This window comes from Bos grunniens, chromosome 5 (genome assembly GCF_055505025.1).
Source record: "Bos grunniens cultivar Pamir isolate PY7600 chromosome 5, Bosgru_T2T1.0, whole genome shotgun sequence".
NCBI lineage: Eukaryota > Metazoa > Chordata > Mammalia > Artiodactyla > Bovidae > Bos > Bos grunniens.
The window spans coordinates 115,374,997-115,393,148 of NC_141169.1; the positions used below are offsets into that span (position 1 = coordinate 115,374,997).

Sequence of the window (18,152 nt, forward strand, 5' to 3'; positions counted from 1 at the left end):
GCTGGGGATGGGCCGGCGAGGACAGCTGCTGCCGAGACGGGTGACACCTCCTGCTCTCCAGGAGCAGCCGGACAGCAAAGTCCGGAGGAGGGTCAAGGACCAGCTGAGGAGAGTCGGGGAAGGGCCCCAGACAAGGGCTGTGGTGGACGGAAGGGGCAGCCGCCTCCGGTGAGAGCCACCAGTCCTCTGCCCTGACCCAACCCCAGGGACTGGGGCCCGAAAACTGCCCGGGGGCCTCTGTGAGGGAGCACCCCCCCACCCCGTCCTGTGTGGGAGGGCGTGGATGATGGGCAGTGGGTTCAGGGCCCGAGGGCAAGGCTTCGGGCTGTGGCTGACACGGGTGGCTGTGGGTTCAGGGCCCCTGCGTGACTCTAGGGTCTGAGTGCGGCCGGGGGGAGCGCTTTCCTCTAAGTGCCGCAGGGGAGCCCAGCCCTCTTCCCTGGCCTGGCCACGAGGTGGCTGAAGGGCGGAACCACTGGCCAATCGGTCGCCGTCCCCACACCCCTGATCTCTGCTGGGAGATCAGACACTCCAGAGGCCCTGCTCCTGTCCCAGCCAGGCTCTTGAGCTTGTCCTCACACCCACCACCATGGCCACCTCCTCAGGCCCCAGGCTGAGAGGGCCAGAGAGCCTGGGGGCCCATGAGTGCAAGCTGCCTGGGGCGCCTGAGGTCAGGACAGTGAGCTGGAGGCTGAGCAGCACCCGGCTTGCAGCCTCTTGAAAGTAGAGACTGGCTGGTCCAACTTTGGGCCCTAGGCTCCCCTCTGGAGCTCCTGGTTCCAGAAAGGACAAGGCCCCACGTGGTCCAGAGCCAACCTCCATTGAACCATTCTGCACTGCCATGATGCAGGGACCGGGCCTCTCTGCAGACAGGCCTGCCTGCCCTGCCTTGCCTCTCACCTTCCCCTCTGCCCCTCTCACCCTCCCCTCTGCCCCTCCTGTCCACTCACACTGCCCCCTTATGAGTTCCAGACCCTGATGGCCGCCAGTGCTGCCTCCCAGGAAAGGGCTTCATCTCCCTGCCCACCCACGGTGGGCAGTGATCTTTCCGCAATGTGAGTCATACCCCCACTACTGGGGCCAACGGGGCCCCTGTCACGCTCACAGCAAAGTTCAAACTGCTGCCACACACAGCTTCCTGACCCCCTCTCTCACTTCCTGAAGCTCTGGGTCTGGTTTCAGGCTCAAGGACGCAAACCCTCTCCAACGGGCGAGAAAGTCTGCGGGCACGCTGACTCTCCTGGCCCCTAGAGCAAAGCTGGAAGCTTAGACGGCAGGGACCCCTGGCCAGAGGCAAGAGGCCAGGCTGGCCTGAGTGAAGGGCCCAGAGAGGGAAGGCCAGCTGGGCAAACACGGGCGGGAAAGATGGGAAGGGTGCAGGGGTGGCAGGAGCAGCAGCAGACGCAGAGTCTCGAAACAACCCCGTGAGCAAAGTCTCAGGCGCAGCGCAGGGCTCACGTCTGAGTCCCCCGTCTCTCCGGCGAGGCTCGGGCTTACGGGAGTGACCTGAGGTCAGGACAACCCTGGCAACCAGCCTGCCAGGCACTGCCACAGAGTCACCTCCTCAGTCAGACGGCACTGGGGGGCGACGGTGCCTGAGGGGCCCTCCCTGCTCCAGACGGCATCCCAGAGCTCAGGCCCAGAAAGAGGCGTCACTGCACCTCTGTCTGGGGTTTCTGCCAGGACCCACGTGGCCCTGGGCGCATTACCTGCCTCTGTTGTTGCTATCTGCACGTGGGAGCAGTCGTACCTACCCTGTGGGGGTCCAGGGCTTAAACGAGGTACTATTAGGGTGACCACATGTCTTATTTCCCTGGGGACAGTCTCGGTAGTCTCAGCCTAGTAATGCCGGCTTCCTGGCATCCCTGCGGCTCTCCAGTGATGTAAGAGGTGACCGCGGGGGGAGCTGGGCGAAGGGTACATGGGATCTCACCTTACTATCTCTGCATGTCCTTACGACTCTATATAATTATTTCAAAATAAAAGATAAAAAAAAAAACATTGTTTCATCTTTAGTTACAAACTTAAAGATATAACCAACAGGTCCTAAAAATACTTCATGCAGGGTCTAATACACCAAAAGATGAACTCTAGAGCCGTTCTAGGCACAATCACCCAGAGCACGCCTGCAGGCTCAGACACAGGTGGAAGCGGCTCCCGGGAGCACATAGCCGTCACAGAGCCCAAGGCCCTTCCGGAGGAGCCGGGGGGCCCTCAGGCTCCCGCAGTCTCCGCGAGTGCATGCGGACCCTGGGCTGCCGGATTCACAGCAAGATCCCCCTACGGCCGGGGGTGTGGAACGGTGGACAACAGCTAGATGAGAAGAGCTATTTCCAGCCCCGAGGCTGGGCCCTTCAGCACGGGGCCGGACATTCTGGTCCTCAGACGAGAGGCTGTCTGGGTCACTGAGCTCATAACAAAAGCTGTGACTTGTAGGAAAGAGAGGCTGGGCCAACTTAGGCGGCTCCTCTGAGGAGACCAGGGAAGCGGGCAGGCCATCTCCAGACACCTCCACCGCCAAGGATCTTTGGAACTCCTGGGGCTTAAAGAGGTACTCTTGGTACCCGGGACACTCACACCCGTGGAGCTGCAGGTGGCGTCAGCAAGGGGGCATCTCTGCTTCTCCAGGCCCCTCTGCACCTAGCCAGCTGCAAAGAGGGCTGCGAGCCTCATGGGAACCCTCCACATGGTCTGCCCAGGCTCACAGGCCAGCCCGCCCAAGCGCGGGGCCTGCCGTGCCACTGGCTGCATCTGTGGGCAAGTTTCCCACCCGCTGCGTGCCTCGGTTTCTTTGTCTGTGAGGGCGCAGGAAGCCCCCAGGAAACACAGCTCTCACCATCATCGTTTCTACTGAACGCAGTAGAAGCCAAGCTTCCTTTCTCCTGGCTCCCACCTCTGGTTTTGGCTGGAGCCAGTGTCACTCTTGATGCCAAAAGACCCTGATGCTGGGAAAGACTGAAGGCGGGAGGAGAAGGGGACGACAGAGGATGAGATGGTTGGATGGCATCACCGACTCAATGGACATGAGTGTGAGTAAACTCTGGGAGTTGGTGATGGACAGGGAGGCCTGGCGTGCTGCGGTCCATGGGGTCGCAAAGAGTTGGACATGAATGAGCAACTGAACTGAACTGAGTGTCACCCTCGATGCCAGATCTTAGCTTTGTGAAAACAGGGCCCTGAGTGCCACCAGGAATGCTGGTGGTAGGAGGGCAGTGCAGTTTCCCATCTATATTTATACAAGCATTTAAACAGGCTCAGAAGGACATTAAATGCATTCAGGTAAACCCATGAAGTCCCTGCTGGGAAAATGCCAGCCTGGCGTCTGCTCTGCATGGGCCTCGGCTTTATAGGGACACGGCTGCCCAGCTGCCCTGTGGCCAGTTTCTGGGCATCAGACAAGGGAAAGGAAGCAGCACATTAGGACTTCGGGATGCGGTCAACAGTGCAACGGCCTCGCACAGCCTCTGGGTGCCTACCCCTCGACCCAGGGACCACAGCGTCGACGAGCAAGTGCTGACCAGGACCCTACCAGCACAACCCGAGGATGTGGAGTGCCCGGGCCCAGGCAGCCGCCGTGAACAGAGCATCTCTCCAGCCTCCCTCGGTTCCTTGCCACAGACCCCCGTCAAAACAGGGCACGGGGATGTGCGGAACACGGTCCCTGCCCATGGGGCACCCCCAAGCTGCAGTGACGCAGGCAGCGGGGAGAACACTGCCCTAGGCAGCCAGCTGTGGCGGGGGTGGGAGACAACCAGCCCCGAGCACAGAGGGCCAGCTCGGGACAGGCTGTGCAGTGAGCGGGCGCTCTCGCCAGGCTGAGGGGGCACCGGGCAGTAGACAGGGTGGGTGGGCACGCTGGGCCCGGGGGCGGCGGGGAGGGAGGAGCAGGAGCAGACAGGGGCCTGAGGTCCTCTTCGTGTCTTGGTTCCCAACTGCCTATGCCCAGCGTGGCCTGGCACAGTGCCCACACCTCCACGGGGAGGATGGGGCTGGGCACTCCTGGAGGGCAGGGGCAGGTCTGACCTCTGCAGCCCTCGGTGGGTCATGTGGCGGGTGAGCCAGTGCAGAGAGCTCCCTGACGATGAGGCCTGACTCCTGACCGCCTCTCCACACTCAGCGGAAGCTCAGGCTTCAGCCAGCAGCCAGCACGCATCTGCAGAGCGCTGCCCACTGTGCACCCAGGCCCTGACTCTGCTGCTGGCTCTGGACACCGGCCCAGCGAGGGGCAGGCCCTGCCCTCATTGGGCCTGTTTCCTTGTCTGCGATAAGTAACAATAAGAAGAGCCCACGTTTACTGGAATTTTTTTATGACATCTTTTTAACCCTATGAAGTGGGTTCTATGACCATCCCCACTTCACAGACCCGGCGCAGAGAGGTTCAGTGACTTGCTCAAGGTCACACAGGTGACAGGGTGGGTAAGCCGGGATTCCAGTCCAAGGCTGTGGGGCCCTAGAGGCTGGGCTCCTGATCATGAAGACAGGTCGCCTCTGTGCGCCAGGGCCCTCAGGGCTGGGCATTGGCACGGACAGCCCCTTAAGCCCCCTGCCAGCCTGTCCTGCTTCCTACGACTGTGGGGACAATGTTGTAGGGGGCTTCCTCTTCCTCGGGCACCTTTCATGACCAGCACAGATCAGACCGCTGTGGGCGTTCTGCTGAGGCTTCAGAGCACAGCCGTGCCACACAGCTTGTGGTCCGGGGGAGGGGGCACACGTAGCTCGTATCTCAAACCCACCTCCGTTGGCAACAGCAGTGGCCTAGGATCAGTGCTGGTGAGGGAGAGGTCCTTCACCAGGCTGGCCAGGAGACCCTTGCTACTACATTCTCCACTGTTCAGACAACACTAGAGCCCCTAGGAGCCCCAGGTCCCTCCTTCCAGAGGGTTTTTTCTCAGCACATTATTATAAGGTAACTCCTAGGAGCCTTGGACTGCAAGGAGACCCAACTAGTCCATCCTAACAGAAATTAGTCCTGAATATTCATTGGAAGGATTGATGCTGAAGCTGAAACTCCAATACTTTGGCCACCTGATGCAAAGAAATGACCCCTTGGGAAAGACCCTGAGGCTGGGAAAGATTGAAGGCGGGAGGAGAAGGGGATGATGGAGGATGAGATGGTTGGATGGCATCACTGACTTGATGGACATGAGTTTGAGTAAACTCCCGGAGTTGGTGATGGACAGGGAAGCCTGGCGTGCTGCAGTCCATGGGGTCGCAAAGAATCGGACACGACTGAGCGACTGAACTGAACTGAACTGAACTGAGGACCCTCATTTAGCACCGAATCCCCTTTCTAGATGGAAAGCTTCAAGAGGCCACGCCTGCTTTTCCTCTCGCTGGGACCCCGGGGACCAGAGGCACTGGCACCTGAGTGGAGGAGCCAGTGAGCTGCCATCACACAGCTCTCAGGCCTTTTGGAGCTCCTCCTCCCTAAATCAGTTCTGCTCAGACTGAAAGAAAGAATTCGTTACTGGAAGGAAAGGGAAAAGTTCATCCAGGAGTCAACACCTTCTTGGAGCACAGATACGACATAAGTTTGGGAAAAAAAAAGATCAGGCACGGGAGAGGAAGAGAGCGAACGTGCTGGTTGCTTGGCTCATCTACTCAGGGGCCAGGGAGCCCCCCGGACCCCTCTCCCCGGCGCACCCTGGCTGTGGGGTGACAGACGGGCTATGGTGTGCTGGGCCGGAGGCTGAGTGGGAGGTGAGCGTGGGCTGTGCTGGTGCCCGAACCAGCTCCCGCAAGTGCTGAGCAGACGGACGGGCCACGGACCTCAGCGTCTCTGTGTTCCCTCCCACCAAGAGCACAGCCTGTGTCCCCAGATCAGGCATGAGTTCTAAAGGCTTGAAGAAACTGCCTCTGTGAGTTGCCACCCCTAGGGCAGGCACTGCACTTGACCCCTTCAAAGCATTTCCCCTAACCGAGCTCTCACTGGCCCGGGAGGGATTACTGGTCCCAATTTACAGACAAGGAAACCCAGAGAGGCAGGAGTAACTGCAGAGGCCACGTGACCCATGGAGATGGAGAAAGACTGAGAACCTGACCCCCCCAAGCCCAGCCCGGCCAGACCCACACGCCTCGAGTCAGGGTTTGCACTGGCGCCCGGGAGGCGGGGCCGCTCGGAAGGGCTGAGCCTTGTGTCTTGGCCGGGAGCCTGGACTGACCCTGGCTGACCCTGCTCATGCGTCTAGTCCCCTCTAATGAAACCCAGCTCAGGGGAGGCTCCTTTAGGGCGTCAGGAAGAGTCAGGTGACTTGAGGACTCTTGATTTGGGGAACAGAGGCCATTGACGTACAAAACAAGCTGTGTCTCAGCACCTGGACGTGCTCTGACTCTGAGCCCTAACAGTCATCACCGGTGTCAACACACAGTCAGGACGGGCACCCGTCATGGCAACCGGCAGGCTCGGGAGGGAGCAGCTTGTCTGGTCAGCCCCTGCACTCCTTACCCAGCCCCAAACTCCGGCTCATGTTTCACCAGCCTCATGGCACCTGGCCCCTGCCAAGCTCCCCTCTTCCTGGGCAATCTGTGCCCACCATCCCACCCTTCACTCTGTTTCCCGAGAGTCTGGTCCACCCACCTCATGGCCTTTACACACACCCGCCCAGGGGTCCTTACACATGCCCGCCTCGGGGCCCTTATACACACCTGCCTCGGGGCCCTTATACACACCTGCCTCGGGGCCGTTACACAACTCGCCTCGGGCCAGTACACAAGCTGCCCCAGGGCCCTCACACACGCCCACCCCGAGGCCCTTAAACACACTCGCCTCAGGGCCTTTGCACACACCCGCCTCAGGCCCTTAATACATACCCGCCCCAGGGCCTTTGCACACGCCCACCTCAGGCCCTTAACACACATCCTCCCCAGGGCCCTTACACACTCCTGCCTAGCCCTCCCCAGCTCCTCCCACAGACGCTCTCCCTCCTCGCCCGACATCAGCTCACGGGCAGCTTCCTCCAAGAGGTCTTCAGTGCCTGCCTGTTTCTCCACCCGATTTCCTTCCTTACCAGCCTCCTCTCGTCACAGTGAGTGACGGGCTGGAATCCTGACTGCCATGACCCTACGGTACGACCTCGGGCAGGTCCCCTCAGCTGACTGGGTTTATGCTCCTCCGCCGTGCCAGGCTCCCGTGAGAGGCCCAGGGCAGAGTGAGCTCATGACCCCACAGCAGCCGCTGTCGCTGCCCGCCACAACACCGAGTCCCGGCCCTGGCGGGCGCCGGGGCTTGCCAGGTGACATCCCTAGCACAGCCAGTACTCACCGGCCGCGCCAGGACCCGGTTCTGAACAGGGCCAGGCTGCTGCCCGGCATCACACTATCTCCCGGTCCTGCTCGCCCTCCTCTGAGCTGGGGCACGGCCTCACCTGAAGGCCTGCTCGTGGGAAAGCTGCTCTTCAAAGGAGCAGAGCACACACAGCCCTGCTGAGGAGGGGCTAGCCGCCCTGTAAACCCCGCTCCCTGATGAAAGCAGGCTTCACTGTCCCCCGCCACCGACGCTCACTCTTCCTCATAAATCTGCTTTTTATGAAACTCGATTTGGGGTCGGGGTCCTCATTTTGGGCAGCTTGACCCCACAGCCCCACAGCTGGGAGGTCTTCCACGTGGACGTCGGGCCCACGCGCCTGAAGCAGGCGCCCGGGACGGCGACACTCACTCGGCCCTTCTGTCCTCTGGGGACACGGCGCAGGCTTATCAGCCACCTTGTTTTTGAGGAAACTGCCTAAAACACTGAGAATTCCGAGGACTCCAGTAACGTAGTTCTGCATAATTACCCTGGGTTTTGTACTTCTTAAAAATGGTTTTTTCTTTTCTACCTCAGGAATTGTTTTCAAATAAAAAATCACAGCCAGGGCCGCGGAGTCTCACCTCACCGCCTCTGTTAGCTTTAGTGCACACTAGCACTTTACTCCTAGGATCTGGAGCCAGCCCCCAAAAACCCTGCCGGGTCAACACCGCTGCCCCATTTTGCAGATGAGGAAGCTGAGGTTCAGAGCAGCAGAGCCGCCTGAAGGGCGAGGGAGTGGCAAAGCGGGCTTCACCCCGGTCGGCCCAACCCGGAGAGCAGCACCTGCCCTTTTCACTCCCTGCCTCTCAGTGTGGACCACTCGCTGGCCTCCCGCTGGTGTCGCAGACTGGAGGCGAGGCCCTTGCAGGATTTCCCTCCAGCACCTCCTCCGTGTCTTGGGTCAGTGATGGGGTAGGGGCTGAGGCTGGGGCCACGGGGCTGCTGTCTGCTCCTCCTCTGGTGTCTATTCCCTTGACTGCTCAGAGCAGCCAGGCCGCAGGAGTGCACGGCCTGCCTCGAGATGGCTGGATCTCGCCATTATTTTAAGGAAGACGCGCCTCCACGGCTTCCAAGATGCTGCTCCCTCCGCCTGGAAGCCCCTCTCCTCTGAGTATCTGGGTCCTGGCTTCTGACCACTTGTCTCATTTCACAGCCCTGCTGCTTTGGGCCCCAAATGGCCACCACCGCCCTGCACCTTCTGGGCTTGGCTGGGGCTGTCTCCAGGCTCCCCAGGCTCTCCAGTTGGCTGGAGTCTTCCCTGTCCCTATGTACCGGCCCCCAGGCTGGCACCCCCATCCCACCTGGTCTACAGAGGGCAGCTGGCTCCTGGCCACAAGGACCCCCTGTTGACTGGTGACCCAGTGAACGTGCAAGAGATCAAGAAACCAGCAGCTCGGCCTGGTCAGACCTCGAGCCCCCACTGGGGGAAGGGAACCAGAGAGAACGGCCACCCTCACCCGGCCCACCGCCAGCCCCCAGCCCAGAACGGACAAAGTGGCTTCTCTGGTGGCATCTGCCCATCGGTGGCCCCAAGCCCCCTCCACACAAAGCACCAGGGACACCAGCAGCCCTGCCGCAGGACTGGAGGGCGGGAGCGAACTGTGAGGAAACTGCAGACCCAACACCAGAGGCACAAAACGGCCCTCCCGGCCACCCCCAGAGCTCCCTGCCCTGAGCGCGAGGCCCCAGAATGGAGACTCGGAGAGGCGGCTCCAGGGGCCGCCCGATCCCGCAGGAGCGGGGCCGTGGCCGGTGAGGCAGCTCCGGGGCCGCCCGATCCCGCGGGCAGGGCCGTGGCCGGTCGGCTCGGGCAGGACTCACCGCTGGAGCGGTGGATGCAGGTGTGCTGGTTGTCGCTGAGGAAAAAGCCGCTGTGGCACTGACACTCGTAGCTGCCCATGGCGTTGACGCAGATCTGCTGGCAGCCGCCGTTGTTGTCCTGACACTCGTCCACATCTGCGGCGAGAGAAGGGGAGGAGAGGTCATACCTGGGGCCGGGAGGGAGGCGCGGTCAGCGGGAAGGCCGTGGAGGCGGTCAGCTCCCCCACCGCAGAGCGCCGCTACAGAGGAACCCGCGGCGCTCCCTACAGCAGTACTGCGTGCAGTTACCCCACAGAGGCGGACGCTTACAGTGACCCTGGCGCTTCCTACAGCAGTACTGCGTGCAGTTACCCCACAGAGGCGGACGCTTACAGTGACCCTGGCTTTCCTGTGTGCCCAGCACTACTCCAAGCACCTGACCTGCTTTAACTCCCTTAACTCTCACAGAAACCCTGCACAGCAGATCTAGGTACTGGCCTATTTTACAGATGAGGAAACGGAGGGACAGAGGCCGAGTGACTTGTCCAAGCTCCCACAGAGGCAGGATTCACACCTGGCTCTCAGTAACGGCGCCTGGCCCTCTCTCTCTCTGAAGACCTGCAGCCTGCACCGTCTCCCCCTGACGTGAAGGGCCTGGCCAACCAAACCCCACTGTCCCCTTTCTTCAGTCACACCTCAGATTTACAACCGGCAGCACAGACCTTGCCGCGAGGGAGAGGCTGGAGGCCAGGGCAGCCTGCTTTCTGCCTCGCAAATTGATTTCAAAAGCCCAGAGAAGGGGAGGTTTTTCAAAGGCCCTGACCTCTGGCTGCCAAGACTGCCACGGAAGGCTGCCAAGCGGTCTTTCCCACTCTCTGGGAGAGACAGACCTCGGGGCAGACACTCATTTTTGCCCAGAGGCTGCTGGCACAAAGGGTGCTATTGGCTGAAAAGAGTCTTTATGGAGCTCTGGTCTTGAACAGAACAGCATGTTTCAATTACCGAAGTCATAACCCCCTCCACTGTCAGTTTGTTTAATGAAAGAAGGGCTTCTTAAACCTTAATGTGCCATGTCTGTATTGTCATTTTAATAGGCAAATGTACGAAACCACAAAGGCAACGTGAGCTACTGGCTGCTTCGAGCCAAGCCCACAACCCCTAATACACAGGCCTGTGCACACGCGCGCGCACACACACTCACACACACACACTCACACACTCACACACACACTCACACACTCACACTCACACACACACACTCACACACACACACACTCACACACACACACTCACACACCCACTCACACACTCACACACCCACTCACACACACACTCACACACTCACACACACACACACACTCACACACACACACTCACACACTCACACACACACACACTCACACACTCACACACACACACTCACACACTCACACACACACACACTCACACACACACACTCACACACACACACACACTCACACACACACACACACTCACACACTCACACACTCACACACACACACACACACACTCACTTTGGCACTGAACTTTTTAAACAGTTCTTTTCAACACAGCCGTCTTTCAGAACTGGAACCAAAAGGATGTGAACAGGTAAAGCATCAGGCAGACTGACCTGCCCTGAACCGGGGAGGGCTCAGCGCTGGCACTCTGTCAGCTGGGTCCTACTTAGGCTCGGGGACAGCAGACCACTTCACCACCCACGAGCCCACGCGGCAGCCTTTGAGGCCGACAGCGAGGCAGGTCATTACTCTCCTGTGAGCTCAAATGTTGGCTGTGTGGTCGCCAGGAGGGAGGCAGGGCTCTGAACTCTAAAAGCCACCAACAGTTACAGCTGAAACGGTAGAGGCAGCTCTTGCTGAGAGGAGGCTGAGAGGGGGTCCCAGGGGAAGCTGGGAGGGGTGGAGAGGGATTTTTCTGAAGCCCTTTCTCCACTCAACAAGTCTTACTGATGGCTCCCTAAAGGCCCAGTGTCAGGGTCAGCTTGGCTTGGGGCACCTCCCCTCCACCTCCCAGCAGTCCGCCCCCGCCCACACTAGACCGTGAACAGCTCTGGGCCCTGCTCCTCCTCCTACTAAGAACACAAAGCTAACCTCCCCCGAGTGGTCATCGAGTGTTAAGCACCTGATCCTTGCAGCAACCCTGAGCAATAGGTTGTGTTACTGACTCCATTTTACAGATGAGGACACTGAGGCGAAGACAGCTGAAGTAGTTTGGACAAAGTCACACAGCTGCCTGGAGCAAAGGCAGGGCTCAGGCCTGCTGTCCAGCTCCTGAGCATGTGCCCTGGGGCCCACTGCGAAGCTGGTCACGCCAGCAAGCATGTTCGGATTCAGGAGATGAAGAACCCCAGGTGCTCTTGAAGTGAATGCAAGCTGGGTGTCACCTTGAACATGTCCATGAACCCCTCCAGCTACCAACGCAAAGCCGAGCCAGCCTGCAGGAGTAATTGAGCAGAGTCCCGGCCCGCCGAGGCTGCCCTGAACCGTCCCAGTTAACACCCGCCGGGGGCTCTGATGCCTGCAGTCCGGCGCACACATAACAGTGATGTTTGAATCCTGGGAGCTGCTCCTGGGACTCAGGCCAGACCTTCTTCAAGTCACATTCTTCGAGGTTCTTGAAGAGTCTTTGTACCTCAGCTTCCCCAGCCCTAGAAAAAGTTCAACTGGTAAAACAAAAGATAGCTCTCAAATGTGGAATTCATGGTGTGGAGACACTGCGCTCACCCCATCGTCAGTGAACGCCCTGGGGCCGCCCGCTGGGCCTGGCACACCTCCTCGCCGCACTGGAAGCTGGGAACCCAGGGTGCTGATGTCACACAGCTATAGAGCCGCGGCGGGCTGGCAGGGTGGCTGGGCCTTGGGACGGGGCTGTTTACACTAGCAGGGAACAATGACTCTCCAACACTGATGAATAATTTGAAACAAATGTGAAGCCATGTAAACATTTCTTCTCCCCACTCCCAAATGATAAAGCGCCAAGATTAAGCAGGAGTGAAGAGGGGACTGGCCCCTTGGCGCTCTTTCTCCACTGTGGCCCTAGCACAGGCCTCCCCCAACTTGGGCAAGTAATCACGGCCTCAGAATCCCTTTGGGGAGTCAGGGGCCATCACCAGCTTCTCTAGCGACTGGATTAAGGGTCTTAGGCCCACCTCATACCCCTCACACCCCTGTGTCTGCAGGTCTACAGACGCAACCCCCAGTGAGGTCTCATAGTGACCAGCGGGGGCGGCTGGTCCTTGAGATGCCTGCCCACTGGCCTAGGACAGACTGGGGTCCCCTGGAGACCCTGACCAGGCCCACCAGAGCACCATGGGAAATATTAGCTCCTGGGCCCTCCTGATGGGGGTGAGCCCACTACACACTGCTCCTTGGCTCCCAATGACACGGCATATTCCATTGTAAGAGGGGCCCCAAGGCAAGGAGAGCACCCACACCTGGGAGTCGGACAACCTGAGTTCTGTCCCCAGCCTGTGGCCCGTGTGAGGTGCTGAGATCTCGTCCACGGGAGGAACTCAGACTGTGTCCTCCAGGAAGCCCTTCTGGAGCGCCTGAGACTCGCGTAGCCCTCTTCCTGCTCTCCAGGCGGCTCCATGCACGGAGGGGCCCCTCTGCGGGAGCCCCTGCCCCTACATGAGCATCCATGCTGACTGCAAGGCGCCGGGAGCCTTTTTATCATAAATGATAGCCCTCATGGCTGGCCAGGTCCCAGGGCCCAGGCACTATCTTAACATATCCGCACAACATATCCACACAGAGAGCATTATTCTTAGCACGCCAATTCTCAAACGAGAAGCTGAGAGGGGAAGAGACTTGCCCAGTGCTATAAAACAGGTGGAAAGAGGACAGGAAGCCCTGTGGGTCTGGATCCAAAGCCCTTCCTTACTCTCCCATGACTCAGCCTCTCCGAGTGAGGACACTTCTTGCCCGGTCATGGCGGCAACCGTCAGGTCCCTGGGTGCTTAGGCTACAGTCCTCCCCAACCCGACATGCTCATGCCTCCAAAACCCAGGGCAGAAGCCCCCTGCTCCCCGAAGTCTTCCTAGTCCTGGGCGGAATCTGCCGGCCCCTGGCTCCCAGCCAAGCCGATTTGTTTCCAACTTTCTCCCTTGGGCTTGGCCGTCCTGTCTCTGCTCTGGGCTGACAACAGACCTGAGCCTCCTGCACGTCCTTGCCCCCAGCAGAGGGTCGGGCTGGCTAGTGCTCAGGAGTGGACACACGGAGGGGCACACGTGTGCTTGCGCAGCGCAGTGACGGGGAGCTCTGCCATAGACGGTCAGTGCCCCGGAGCAGGACACTGTCCGGATTCCTTCTGGGCTGGCCACAGGCGGCACGCCTCTTCAGCGCCCCCAACTCTCTGTCAATCACACACGCCTTCACAGGCACATGTGCACCTCTTCCCGGGACGCCTTCGCCCTCTTTGTCCAGACAGAAGCCCTCGCCCTTGAAATCCACTGGAAACACTTCTCCTGCAAACACTGTGTCCCTGCTGCATGCCCCGCGCCCCGTGAGCTGCCAGGGGCCCCAGAATGAATGCCCCTGGTCAAGCCCCTGCTCACCGGGTGGCCAGTGTGTGAGACCTGAGCATGGAGGCAGAGGCTCCGTGGAGGAGGTGATGGGAGCCGAGGGTGGGGGGGTCTGTGACTGAGGCTGGAAGACGAGGAGAGGAGCTGTGGAAGGTGCAGGGCACAGGTGGGGAGGGCCTGGGACCACCTGGGCGAGAGAGGATTCTGGAGGCTCCCAGGGGCTGCACATCCCTCCTCGAGAAGATTCCACCAGGGCTCTCACCAACCCGGCCCTGCCTGGGTCCTCCTGGCCCCTATTTCCACCAGTCCTTCTGGCAGAGGGGACAGTCCCCGGGGAAGACTGACAAGCCAGAGTGTCACCAACCAACCACCAAGCCTCGGGTGGAGGCTGGGCCTATGTGTATGTGGTGAAGGCCCGGAGCAAGCCTGCTTCCCGCCCACGACCCATGATCCCCAAGCGGGCTCCCAGGGGGATGGGGGTGCCCTCCGCCTCTGAACCCTGCTGGCAGCCAGTGGTCCTTCATCATTATTTATGACCATGGCTGAATGTTCCCAGAAGGCAGGGAGCTCCTCGGCACAGGGCCTTGGCTCCAAAGCAGAGAGGAGGCCCCGTGGGCTCCGGGGCAGACGCTAGGAGGCTCCTCTTGGGAAACCCTTTTAATTGGCAACAGAAGATCTAAACGGCAGAGTGCAGAAAGGACCCCGAGGGCTCCAGCACTGTGAAGGTCTGGCACAGAGCTCATCATGGGCTGCCTGGACCAGCCAGGTCTCCCTCTGGAAGGTACCAGCCTGCAGCAACTCCCCCCCACCCCCCCCACCAGGAGAATGTGCTCCCTCCTGTAACACACACACATCTTCAGCTGAGCCTCCAGGACTGCTGGAGTGCCCCATCTTCTGGCTCAGGGTTGGGGTGGCAGGCCAGGGTGCTGGGAAGGGAGAGTCCCTGCCCTGGGGGCCTCGGCTGGTGTGGTTGGGAGAAGACACCCTCTGAAACAGATGGTCCTAGTGTAGTCTGGGGTAAAACATATACACAGCCTGCGTGCCTTGGGGGCTGCTCCCCAGCCGGAGGCTCTGAGCCTGGTGTGCATTGACGATGGAAGGTGGGAGGGAGGGAGGGAGGGGGACTAGGGCCCCAAGGAGGCCAAGCAGGGGTCAGGCTCTGGCTCTGCCTGCCCTGACCCAGCCAGCCCAGCCCAAGAAACCCCTGCCTCCGTGCACCCGACACTCAGCAGTCCCTGAGGCTGGTGGCTCTCCTCATCGCCCTGCCCGTCTGTCCCGCCTCCCCTCCCGGGGCACAGCCTCCCCTTGGGTCTCCGCCTCCCCCCACAGAAGATTCCATCAGGGCTCCACAAACCCAGCCCCAGATGGCCCGGCCTCTCTAGCCTCCTCCTCCTCAATCCCAGTGGCCTCAGTGAGGACTCTGGTGAGAGCAGCACATAGCACCCTGAGCACCATAGTGAAGTGAAGTTGCTCACTTGTGTCGGACTCCTTGTGACCCCATGGACTGTAACCTACCCGAGGAATTTTCCAGGCAAGAGTACTGGAGTGGGTTGCCATTTCCTTCTCCAGGGGATCTTCCCAACCCAGGGTTTGAACCCGGGTTTCCCGCATTGCAGGCAGATGCTTTACCGTCTGAGCCACCAGGGAAGCCAAGCACCAAAGATGGAGTCCAAGCAAGGTCTCTGGGGTCAGGTGCCCCCGCCCCCCTCTGCAGTGCCCTGCATGAGCACAGCTTTGGGTGCTGCGGTCGGGAGAGACCAACCCTAGCTGTGACTTCTCCCCATTTCTGTTCAGTGTGCCCACCACTCATGCGGAAAAGGCTGCCCGCACCCCCACCAGCGGCTGACGGGCCCACTCCACTGGCCCGCGTGCAGTGAAGGACACGGCTGCTTTCCAGCAGGAAGGCTTCCAGAGCTGACACCAAGGGGCTACAGGTCGACGTGCTTCTGAAAGGCCTCCGCAGGCGGGGCTGTGGTTTGCCCATGAGGTCTGCTCTCTGGCCCAAGGTGCTGGTGTTTGTTTTTATTAATAGTTGACTGTTTGTCCTACTTTGGACCAAGAATCCAGGTTTGCAGTTATTTATAACGAGAAATTACTTCTGGATCCAGCTTTGGTTGCTTTGTGTTTCCCATGAACGCTTCACAATTTGAAACAGAGACTCTGTGTTCTGCCTGAACCCCACCCATGTTCTGCCGGCTGCCAAGAGCCTACTGTGTGTCCGGCACTGTGCCCGGCTCCGCCATCCCAGCTCCCAACAAGGGTCCGGGAACCGAGGCAGCGGCATTGGCCCGTCTCAGAAACCAAACTCAGCCTCCAACCCTGAGAACTCCCTCTTGGTCCCGGAAGACCGAGGCCCCAGCCCTCCTCCGGCTCCTTTCAGAAGGGAGGCTTAGGCAGAAAGGCCTCTTGGCTATCGAGCGGCTCTTGCAAAATTGCATTTGATGAGTTAAGTGTAAATAAATGAGAACCAGATGGATTAGATTTCGGGTAAAATACACATGAGTCTTAGAGCAGCTCTGGGGCCTGGATTCTGCCAGATCCAGGATACTCCCCGAGCTGTCAGAAGTGCTGGCATAGCAGGCAGGAGGTGTGACTGGAGTCTCCCGGGAATCATCTACCTCCTGGTCTGGGGCATCAGCTGGGGCCCTCTCTGGGGCTCCTGGCTTTCCAGCAGGTTGGTTGTGTGCAGAAGACACAGGGTCTCCCGTTGTAGCCCTGTTCTGACACCGAGGCCCTCGGGCTAGGCCAGAGTCCAAGCTCAGCACTGGGCGATGACTGGTGGGGTCAGCTTTCCAGACCAGCACGCTCACACCCAGACCCGAGGAGCCAGCCAGGGCGGGACAGAGCTCTGCCGAGGCTGCTGGCCCGCAGGGTCTGGTCACTGCCTCCCTCAGCTGGGCCCCCCGCTTGTCTGCGATCTCTCAGTGATGGCTGAGCAGCACAGCACATCTAAGGAGTTTGCTGCCTAACTCCAACTGCTGACCGCTCCACCTTACAATCACGTGTCTTATAAACACGTAGTCTATAAACATGTGTCTCCCTGAGACCACTACCTATGGGTCCTGGTTCCTGCCCTGCAAGTCATGGCATCTGGGGTACAGGATTCAGTAAGGTCTTGGTATGTGACCTTGGCACTGTGCTTAACCATCTGGGGCCCTGGTTTCCTTCTCTAAAAGTCAGAGATAATAGCACTTGAGGCTGTTTGGGGGAATTAAGAAAATAATGGTGGTAAAACCCCTAGCACAGGGCTTCCTCGGTGGCCCAGTGATTTAGAACCTGCCTGCCAGTGCAGGGGACTCGGTGGTCGGGACTTCAATCCCTGGTCAGGGAAGATCCCACACACCTCGAGGCAACTAAGTCTGAGTGCCACAATGACTGAAGCCCTCGGACCTCCAGCCTGCGCTCAGAGACAAAGAGACGCCACCACGGTGAGAAGTCCGTGCGCCACGACGACGATGAGCCCCCACTCGCCACGACTAGAGAGCGCCTGGGAGCAGCAGTGGAGACGCAGCCCAGCCAAAAATTAAATACAAACATCCATGGGCACTCGGCACAGTGCCAGCACACACAGGGCACCGATCCGTCTTCACTTCTGTTGGACAAAGCCGGCGCAAGTGCTGCAGGGGCTCACAGGGTGGACACCCTCTGGGGGATGGCAAAGTCCCTCCTGAGCTGGGAAACCGACCACGAGCCTCATCCAAAGGGAGCGCTCAGTCTTGCCTCGGCCTCCTGTTCTCCGAGCAGAGCGGCCTCAGCTTCCGGAATTGCTCCCTCCTGATACAGGTTCCGGCCTGCTCACCACCTGGGTCACCCTTCTCGGGGGACCGCGACTACCAGCTGCTTAACAGTGCAGAGATGGCTATTCAAATCCTTGGCCTGCTTCTGAATTGAGGTTTTACATTTTTATTTATTTATTTTGGACTGCGCTGGGTCGTCACTGCTGTGTGGGCTTTTCCCCTAGTTGTGGTAAGTGAGGGTTATCTCTAGTTGCAGTTCGTGGTCTTCTCACTGAGGGGGTTCCGTTGTTGCAGAGCTTGGGCTCCAGGGCACGTGGGCTTCAGGACTTGCAGCTCCCGGGCTTTAGAGCTCAGGCTCAATAGTTGTGGCGCATGGGCTTCGTTGCTCCGCGACACGTGGGATCTTCCTGGAGCAGGGATCAAATCCATGTCTCCTGCACTGACAGCGACTTCTTTACCACCAAAACACCAGGGAAGCCCCCTGGCCCACTTTTAAATTGGGCTGTCTTTTTGCTATTGAGTTGTAAGAGTTCTTATATATCCTAAATAGTAGACCCTTGTCAGATACATGGTTGGCAAACACTTTCTCCAACTCCGTAGACAGTCCCTCCTTTAAAAAAGTGGGCCCCGGGAGGTGAGTGCACCTGTGGGGGCCATGTCCAGAAACCTAGGCTCCTCTTGGGCTCCATTCCTAGGAGCTGTCACCCTGTCCCATGGCTTTTCCAGCCAGCTACTGGCTAACACTGCCCAAACCTCTAGGGCTGTCTGCTCCACCATCCTCTAGACT

The 18,152-nt window shown here is 59.5% G+C and overlaps 1 protein-coding gene across 7 annotated transcripts in view; it reads right to left on the reverse strand.

Moving 5' to 3' along the window:
* The window catches only part of SCUBE1 (signal peptide, CUB domain and EGF like domain containing 1), a 127,101-nt gene that overhangs the window by 67,870 nt on the left and 41,079 nt on the right, over positions 1-18,152 (reverse strand). For all 7 annotated transcript variants that reach the window (XM_086403185.1, XM_086403187.1, XM_086403180.1 and 4 more), the window contains exon 4: positions 9,107-9,241. In XM_086403185.1, the coding sequence (XP_086259311.1) occupies positions 9,107-9,241 (135 nt within the window). The remainder of the gene's footprint in view (positions 1-9,106; positions 9,242-18,152) is intronic.